The sequence below is a fragment of the Prunus avium genome, chromosome 3, assembly GCF_965620075.1.
Source record: "Prunus avium chromosome 3, drPruAviu1.hap1.1, whole genome shotgun sequence".
In the NCBI taxonomy this organism is placed as follows: Eukaryota; Viridiplantae; Streptophyta; class Magnoliopsida; order Rosales; family Rosaceae; genus Prunus; species Prunus avium.
The window spans coordinates 40,475,072-40,484,468 of record NC_142286.1 but is presented as its reverse complement, the minus strand read 5'-3'; the positions used below and the strand labels follow the sequence as shown (position 1 = coordinate 40,484,468).

Here is a 9,397-nt window from a genome sequence, read left to right as displayed (position 1 = left end):
ATCATGTAATAACTCCATACTATACAAAAACAATAATGAAGATAAACACATATTCCAACTGCCCAATGAGAATCAGACCCAAAAAAATAAGAAAACAAAATGCCGAATACGAAATCTAACTCACATGGTCATGGATGCTTGTGGTGGATCCTCCTGCCGAGAATTTTGCTGAGTTTGCGTTTGTTGTGGTGGTATATGGAAGGTGTCATGGATGGTGAGTGATTCTCTTCTCTTTGTCTTTAGTCTTCCACGACCAAAAGTGGCAACTCTTTCATATTCTAGCTCTTCGTTGGTTAGCAAAGAATTAGGATACCCCCAATCCAAGCACCCGATTTGAGGAGAGAGATCTCCCTATTGGTTGGAATTTTGATAGATCTTGTCTCAATTAATTAATTAATTCATCATGATCGCAATTATAGAGTAGAGGGTGACTCCTTCACCACTCTTCCTCTTCAACATCATTTCATGCAAAAAGGAAACCAAAACCAAAACAAAAACAAACAACAGAAACAAACAAAGATGCTATGCCAGTTCCACTTGTTGTCAAATTCCGCATTTGCTTGCACCTTCGTAATTTTTTACTTGCCCTATTCTGCCTTCGGAATTCTGCCCAACAAGTCCTTTGCATGCATAAATTCTGCAATAGTAATAATTCAAGTGACGCAACATAGTCTAATTGTATGCATTCAAAATTCAGCCAACTGCATTTAGCTCACAGAAAATGAACAAGCATTATTAGCCAGTAGCACCAGTAACCATACTCGAGAGACAAGCATGCCCTGGAAACGAAATTTCTGTAAGATTCCAAACTAAGTATGCTTTGTATGTACTTATCTACATGCACCATTAAGAACAGTCGCAGTCGAATATCGATTCCCGTCATTAATAATAATAAAAACAATTATTCAATAGCAGTTCTTCAATGCTTTGAAGCGAAATCACAAAATCAGTTTACATGTATAAACTATGAATATACTTTCTGCCCAGGATCTCTTTAGTACTTCATTTGTCTTGCGTAATTATCAAGCCCACTTGTAAAAGGAATCAAAGATGGAGGCATGCATGCATGGCTTTGTCTCTAAGCCTACGGCAGCATTATCCTTCCCAAATTACTCAACTTCGAGAGATGAGTAACGTTGTGGGGTATGCTAATATTTCTGGGCCAGCAACCTTGTCCTGGTGCCTCCTCCATCTAGAAGATACTTAGACATGATAAGTACAACAGTTGGTCAAATCTAAACCCCTCTATAGCTATTAACTGTCCAAATTATACCTGCATGAAAGGTTTGGGCTAATATAAATAAAAGAGAGAGAAATTAAGCATAAAGCAGAGCTGCATCAATGTTGTTGTTTAAGCAAAATGAGTTTACCCCTGTCCTGTTCATAAATCACAAGTCCATTTATAACTCATGGATCCTACATGAGATTGTAACAAGTAAACGCTAATTCAACTTCTAGAACCTACAGCAGGCATTTAACTTTTCAGTTTTCAATGCAATATTGAGCAGCTTTCATCGTATATGAAAATATAGTACAATGCTTATCTAAAGCTTTCACAATTTAACCAATAATCATATTTGCAGCAGCATATATAAAACATCAATGCTTACTTGTGCAACCCACCTCAATGAAGCACAAATACGCATTATACGCATAAGAACAATCTTATAGGTATCCAAACCACCCTTCAATTTGTCTACATGATTTGGTCTTGATAAGAACAGCCAACCACAATCTTGTATCTTTCTAAATGTCTCTCTACTCAACCACCTCAGACCCTTCTAGCAATGAGTGACTTCCACCTCGTTTAGAAGTCATAATGAAAAGATCTTATTCTGCCACTCTTCCTATCATATCTTTTTAAAGCCCATCTTCCTTGCAAACTAAACCTACATCTATTTTCTATCTTCAATGTTTACTAGAAAAATATAACATCAAGCCCTTCGACACGAATGAAAATGAAGGTAAGTGTAAACTCTTACCAAATTCAGAATAAGAGCTATGTTCATTCCTTTAAACTTTATTTTTGCATTCCATTCATGCAGTTATTACAATGGGTGCACCACAAATTTCGGCACGGTAGCATTGAGCCTCTCAAGGATCTCAATATTGGTATTCCTACTACTTTTCAGTAATTTTCTTCTTTTTCCCCACATCTTAAATAATGTTGCAGCCAGACATCAGTCAAAACTTTTAATTCGAATAAATCAGGTTACAAATATTAGCATAATAAATCCTTGATCATAATATACAACGCTGCAGTCAAGGCTAAGAATTCAGTTCATATTCCTTGATCTTAATATGACACTGCAGAACCCCAAATTGTCTGAGGCAGCCAATCTCTTGTGGACAGTGTCCACCTGATAGCTCTCATTGGCGAATTATGTTGGGACCACCAACCACGTTGTACTAACTAATGAAATTACTCAACCATCAGAGAGACCAGTTTATTACAGCAACAATGCAGCCACTGAGATGACTTGATTATATACACAGATCAAGCCATTCTTCATTTGTTATTTTCACACATGTCCTAATTCCTTTTGTAACTAATTTCAGGGGATCCTGGTATTTTCCTTTCAGCTCAGCCATCAGTTGATGATCAACATTCCTATATGAAGTCAAGCTTTGGCTCCAGCTATGGATCTACATCCTTGGAGCCCCCTAAAAGGGACCAAGAAAAATCTTTTTCTGAATCTGAAGCCAATAGAGAAGAAGAAACATCTGCTATTATCTCAGAGCTATTTCATGGCTTTCTCACCATTGGAACACTTGGCTCTGAACCAAGTATCAATGAGCCGGAAACACCAACTTTTGCAACAACTTTAGAGAACTTAAGTGAGCAAAAAACAGAAGTGACACAGAATGACTTGAAGCTCATCAGCTATGAGCTAGAAAAGTTCCTTGAGGCGGAGACAAAGGAAGAAGGGGTTCATGCATCATCAGCAAGGAACAGTCAAGCTAGCACTATTACACTCAATGGCAAGCAAATGGAGGAATCCGAAGATGAAGAGTACTGGACAACAACTGTGGTATGTCCGCTCAAAGAATATCTCTTTGGGTCCTCAATTGAACTACCAGACACAAGAATAGAAGCGAAGAAAGAAAAGACATCACTGCAAGAGCTGTTTGATAGGACAAAGATGACAACTGAAAATTGTAAGGAGACAAGTGAGAGTGTGGATATAAAATCCGAGCATAAGCATACATCTGCCACGCAGTTCATGAAGAAGATCATTAAAAAACTCCATGCTTCTTCGAAAAGCTCTGCCCCTTGTACTGGTGGTGATGTAACTGATCCTGTTTCCACCAGGAAGAAATTTGGTGAGGCATCTGATTCTGTTTCAACCAAGAAGAAACCCCATAAGGTTGGGTTCCTACAACTAGATATTCCCAGACCCACAGCTAAACAGCACGTCTGATGTCTCTGCATCACACACACACACGCACACGTGTACGTAGATGTGTACATACATACATAAATACATCATTGCATTGCAATGATTGTATCAGTGCTATCCTAGATACAGCTAAGTCAAACACAAGAATTTGATGCTATCAAAGATCTGATTTTCAGCATCTAGACCAAAGAAACATTAATGGTGAGAGATCCAATGGTTGTTTACGGTTTTTTGCACACACAAAGGATGTGACCCTGACACCAGAGATAAATTAATTGTGTGAACCAAAATGTAGCATGAAAATCATCCCTGCTAGCATGCTTAGGTCTTAGGATGTGATTTATACACTCAAAAGAAGGTGTTGTTTCCAAGTTACTGATCTCTGTAAAACCTAGCATCCAGCCTCCTTATTTATCCAAACTAATCAGTAGAGTTTCCATGAGATGTCTTCATCAGACAACAATCTCTCTTTTAATAATTTGACGAAAACCACCAGGTGTTGCCTTCACTTAGATTTGGGAAAAGAAAAAAGTGGATAACACTTCACATTCAACTTTTTCGTTTCTTTTTGAGTGGCATGCAGATCTTACGTATGTTCCATAGAAGGATCCATCCTGAAAGCTCTACAGCTGCAAGAGAATTTGTCGAGGCCGAGAAATACAAGGACAAGAACAATTCCAGTGCCCATGGTGGTCGTAGTGAAAATATGATGCTCATGGGCAGAGACAACATAAGGTTCCCTCAAGGGGCAATGATAAAGGAGGGGACTGAACATTGTAAGAAATACATGAACTTTCCCCAATACAGGCTGAGTGGCAGCAATTTTAGAAGAAAGGGAGAGCACTGGATTAAAACAGATGCAGACTGTAAGTATCACTTTATATCCTATACCATGGAAACGTACTTTGATTAGTTCCCACTGGGTCTGAGAAATCAGATACAGAAAACCTAAAATCCAGGAGAACAAAAAGTACAAAATACCCAACAGAAATTTCATACTCTACCATCAGTCTTCTATGAAAAATTGAGTCTATTATGAAGTATAGTCAAGATCTGCAAAATTGAGTCTATTATGAATATATTTAACCACTTCGTGCTATTTGCATTGCAGACTTGGTGTTGGAGCTGTAGGAATAGAAGTTGCAAGAAAAGTCAGTGGTCTTGATCCTTTCTGAGACAGAATGCCAATGTTGTGTTTGATAATATTATCTTTTCATGTACTTATTTATGAGTGATTGAGTGTTGATGAACTCAAGAAAAAATGAAAAAAGACTAGAAGGTATTCATCTCTCCTCAGTGTGTTGATGAAGTTGTGACTTAGTTTTATCTAAATTTCTTTCCCAATCAATAAAGATTTCAATTATCTACAAGTCTTATTTGAATGGTCGAGACTTGAGAGCCATTCTCAAATTTCTTGAATAAGTATTCCAGTTACTAGCATGCTATATGGTGTATCCCATATTTTATGAAACCAGACCCTTTCTTTCGTTGCCTATTGTGTTGTTTGAACATCATATATTCTTATCAGACATTGAGGAAACTTGATCTTAGTCAAAGAGGCGGATATCAACAAATATTCTCAAACATCACACCATGGTTTCACAATTGGTTATCCAAATTTAATGCATCAATTCTTAGGAACCCACTATCCAGGCAAAGCACTACTGTTTATGTGCTACATGGTTCAAAGTCCAATTCAAATAGGTAGCACCATAAATTTGTGGACATGAGTGTCAGAAGTAAATAAAAGTAAAGAGTCAAACCTCACAGCATGCCATGTTGAGGCAGCACCATCTTGCTGAAATCAAATCGGTAGAAGCTCTTCCCTAAGAAACCCACCCATCTCCATCCTCCAAGATCGATCAACTATAGCTGCTAACTCTCTGAAAGGCCCATTATAAGTTCCCATAAGCAGAACACAAAATGTATAGAACAAGAGGAAAACAAGAGACCAGGTAATACAGTTCGTTTATAATTCCAAATGGGTGAAGGGCCTAGGTGGTAGATTATGAAACTTGCCAATGCTATTAGTTTTAGGAAAATAAGATCACCTTAATCCAAATACAGTGCATTTTAAGCTGACTTGGTATGCCCTTTAAACCATTGCAACAATAATCATTAATGTTTTATACCACTCGGAAACTGAAAAAACATTTGGTAATGTAAATGTAATTCTAAATTAGTCCATTGGCTTTCAATTACAATTATATGCACATTGCTCAACAAAATACTAATAGGACACATTACAACCTTGACACCAGGCTCGCACTCTATTTTGCACAGGTTTTATGACTTTGATACCAGGCTCACACTTTTTCTTCTAGTTATGCACAAAAATTTCTTTGCAAAGTTAAGAAAGTTGCTACATCTTGCACCTCCTTTTCTGACAAGAAATAAATGTAGAATCTTTCTCAACTTCATAGAGCCACATTCATGTCCTTGTTAAAATGCAAACATTTAGGTCCATATATGATAGCTTGCAATACTAAAACTTTGAATTTATCAATTTCATAGAAAGTTGAAGTTAATCTCTCACTACCTAGGTCACTAAGGCAATGCACCAAGTGAAATAATGAACATATAACAAGTGAACAACAACAAAGAATCAGAAGTTAGAACCAGGAAACAAAAAAAACAGACTTGAGATCATGGCTGACAACAAGTATAGTCAATTCTTTCTTTAGATGCTTTAGAAGCTTTACAACATCAGCACGTGCCTTCCAATCTGATCAAAACAAAAGTTTATATAAATATCAAATAAAGGATCAGAGATATAACCCTCCTCCCCAGCAGGAAAAAAAGAAGAAAATGAAACAAGAAAAATAAAAAAGCATGAGCATCAATGAAACAATTTGGAGAATAGGAATTCTCAGCAAAAACAAGCAAACTTATGACAACATTTTCCAGAGAAAAACTAGAATCCAAAATTTTGAAGCCAGCAGCCAAGCACAACTGGTTAGGTCAATTTGGTTCGGTCACTAAGTCCACTGGAAGTTGGTTTGTATATAGTGAATGAGAGATCAGTTTGAAAGTGAGTGTAAGAGAGAATGCCTCTATTGGTTGCCAGTGAAAAATGTTTCCTGGGTAAAGCATAATGGCATTCTCAATGCCTGATTGTTGAAAATAGTTTTCCATTAGTCCAACTTGCATGGAAGGAGCAAATGAAACCAGTAATGAAGTAGAACCAAAGGCACCAAATTCATCTTCTTACCAAGACCAGCAAGAGGTTCATCCAATATCAATAAATCAGGGACTTGCACCTGAAGATTAAGGTCAATTGACAAGTATGAGTGACTTCATGCCAAAGTGATAACCAGCTATATAAGACTGAACTTTACGAAACCACATAGTTAAGGTGTCATCTAATATGTATTACATTGTCAATTTGGTGTTTGTGATTGTGTTTAAATCGAAGTTCTTACTAATTGAATTGCCAAGGCAAGCCGACGTTTGTAGCCACCACTAAGGGAGTGAGGATCTCTATCCAATGAGATCCCACTTAAACCAACCTACAGTCATCAGTTGAATTAATCATCTTTTAAAATAACCAAACCCTATAAATAGTGAGCATCAACGAAAAAAAATGCCAGAATAAGTAGAAGAAAATGTTCGTGTTGGGAAGGGGCACAAGTACCCAATTGATTGCTCGTTGGAGTCTTAGAGCAAGATGCTCCTTCATTTGAAGATCACCCTTTTGTCTTGGCCACCCAAATGTAACTTCATCAAGAACATTATCTGCGACAAAATACCTAGCTTGAAAGGGGACATATTATCAAAAACTTGGAAATGGGAAACCAAACAGACATTACAGAGACTATGAAGGATATGGGGGCACATTACTGTAATTTAAGAACATAAGAAGGTAATACACCACGATCAAAGGCTGAAAATTAAAAACCTTTTGACACAGTGGTGATTAAGTTCCAGAAATGTAATTCAAACAGAAGATGTTGGATACACAAACTTGGTCAAGTACTAGAAAAAAGGTATATTTCCAGTAGAGCAATGAACATACATTTTTAATCTCACTGTAAGAAAAAAACTTTCATTTAACACATAAGTGTACAGACAAAAATGGGAAACTCCAAACGCTTTACTTTTGTACAAATTCCAATGACTACATGCTGATGTAACTCTCAATATATGCAAGAGAGAACCCCAAACCCTTATCATGATTTATAGAGACTGCAAACAATTTTTAGTTTCTTAACTAATATTCAGTACCTCTCTGGAAACTGAAATACAATGCCAACTCTTCCTGAGGATAAGGGTTCAGGAGACTGAACTGGATTGCCATCATTTCCATATTTTTGAATGTAAATTGAACCTGAAGTTGGTTTGCTTATCCCTGCAAGAAGCTGGAAGAGGGAGAGGAAATCATATACAAGATACTGCTTAAAAAGAAGATGGATAACATAATGAGTAAGAGTTCCTTCAATAACATTAACACACAACCTGCACAAGAGTAGTCTTTCCACTACCACTCCGTCCAAAAATTAAGCCAAAGCTGCCAGATCAAAGTGAACAAGTTATCCTAAGAATGCAAAATCTGCTCCACCCATCACAGAATATGTGTGGTCCAACCCAAATAAATATCTGACAATATGTGAACCAGTTCATTGCATCTAACACATCCTTTGTATGGTCTGATATAAAACAATCTGTTAATATATCTGAGGCAGAGGATGATCCATGACAATATTACCTCACAGAGGCATTCCTACTCGGAATCAACTAAACCGAATTTCAAAAGCTTGCCAGAATGAATGTGGTTTGCATGCAACTAAAGATTGACTACCAGACCACAAATATGTACCTTTTCTCCGGAAGTGAAAAACTAACAGAATTTAAAAGGCTAAGCTCGGTCCCTGGCGGTTGGTAGCTAACATTGCTAACCTGTAAAAGTGACAGATTGAATACTTCAGCTGTTAAAACTAACAGACTGTGTTTTACTTTCACAAAACTTAAGTAAGACAAAGATTCACAAGCTTATGAGCCAATGATCAAATCTGAAGGAAATGAAGCCATTACTTGGAAAATTAACCAAATTCTATGGACAAGCCATAATTATACACATTGCCTACCTCACTGTGAATGCTTTCAAAATACTGATCAAGAACTTAGCAAAAGGAAAATTATAATAAAATTAAAGAAAATCGAAGTTGGAAAAGGAAACTTACTTCAAAGCACGAGTGCTCGCATTTGAACTTTACAGAGTGTGAGTTTCGGAAATTCGAACTGTGAAAACAAGAAAATCCAATATAATCATAGAATTGTGAACACTATACGTCAATAATGCATTGGATAAAATGTGATATGAGAAGGTCAGACAGACTAGACGCTTGCCTTAAGCGTGATTTGGGTGCGATTGGGGTTACTGGTTCGCGCGCTCTCCGCCCTGTTAAGGGGTTGAAGGCGAAAACGGAGCTCGCCATGTTTCGCGGTCTGCGGACTGAGAGTGAAACAATACAAGAAACGGAAAGGGTAGGATGAGAGGTTGAGTGAGGAGGTTATTTGAGGAGGTGAAGGATGAGAAGGTTGAGTGAGGAGGTGAAATCTCACCGTCAACAACAAAAAAACAAAGTACATGGGTGCATTGGGCGCTCTATATCCTTTTGATGGTGAGATGGGTCTCCTCAAATAAACTCCTCAAATAGCATCCTCATTATAGAAGCTCCCAGACAAGAAAGACAAAGCACTCATGGATTTGGGCTCTGAAGGGCTTGTGGCGGGTTTGGGTTTTTTTTGGGAGGGTGGCCTGAAAACCCAGGATTTTTTTTCAATCGGTTGAAAAATCGAAATTTATAGTTAGGTTAGTTGATAAAGAAAAGCGACATGCTCTGGAAACCCATCATTAAAACGTTTGAGAGTTGCACATATATATTTAACTTGTATTTCTTTTTCTTTCATCCTTATTTCACGTGTTTTTTACGAAATTTAAGAAGTATTTTCCTTATTAATTATTTTAATTGATTATTAATATTATCCAAGTATTT

General features: G+C 37.2%; 2 protein-coding genes across 6 annotated transcripts; one reads left to right on the top strand and one right to left on the bottom strand.

The window, feature by feature from the left end:
• The first annotated feature begins 99 nt into the window (after window positions 1–99).
• LOC110764436 (protein LAZY 1-like) lies at window positions 100–4,647 on the top strand. Of its 3 annotated transcripts, none has more exons than XM_088249783.1 (4): window positions 100–214; window positions 2,560–3,368; window positions 3,985–4,267; window positions 4,513–4,647. In XM_088249783.1, exons 1-4 carry the CDS (start codon window positions 100–102, stop codon window positions 4,530–4,532), a joined length of 1,227 nt encoding a protein of 408 aa, XP_088105909.1. In that variant the 3' UTR covers window positions 4,533–4,647. The 3 variants fall into 3 exon arrangements, with proteins under 3 accessions (XP_088105909.1, XP_088105908.1, XP_088105907.1); XM_088249782.1 differs by lacking the exon at window positions 100–214 and adding an exon at window positions 1,872–2,112; XM_088249781.1 differs by lacking the exons at window positions 100–214; window positions 4,513–4,647 and adding an exon at window positions 1,872–2,112 and having other exon boundaries at window positions 3,985–4,410.
• On the bottom strand, window positions 212–9,112 carry ABCI11 (non-intrinsic ABC protein 14). 3 transcript variants are annotated; one of them, XM_021967412.2, is made up of 11 exons: window positions 8,748–9,112; window positions 8,582–8,639; window positions 8,218–8,297; window positions 7,857–7,908; window positions 7,626–7,759; window positions 7,036–7,150; window positions 6,824–6,910; window positions 6,613–6,661; window positions 6,042–6,126; window positions 5,165–5,284; window positions 212–637 (listed from the first exon to the last, which is right to left on the bottom strand). In XM_021967412.2, the coding sequence occupies exons 1-10, from the start codon at window positions 8,834–8,836 to the stop codon at window positions 5,206–5,208; spliced, it is 828 nt and encodes a 275-aa protein (XP_021823104.1). In that variant the 5' UTR covers window positions 8,837–9,112; the 3' UTR covers window positions 212–637; window positions 5,165–5,205. The 3 variants fall into 3 exon arrangements, with proteins under 3 accessions (XP_021823104.1, XP_021823105.1, XP_021823103.1); XM_021967413.2 differs by lacking the exon at window positions 212–637 and adding an exon at window positions 860–1,192; XM_021967411.2 differs by lacking the exon at window positions 212–637 and adding an exon at window positions 860–1,273 and having other exon boundaries at window positions 8,748–9,102.
• Window positions 9,113–9,397: the final 285 nt, after the last annotated feature.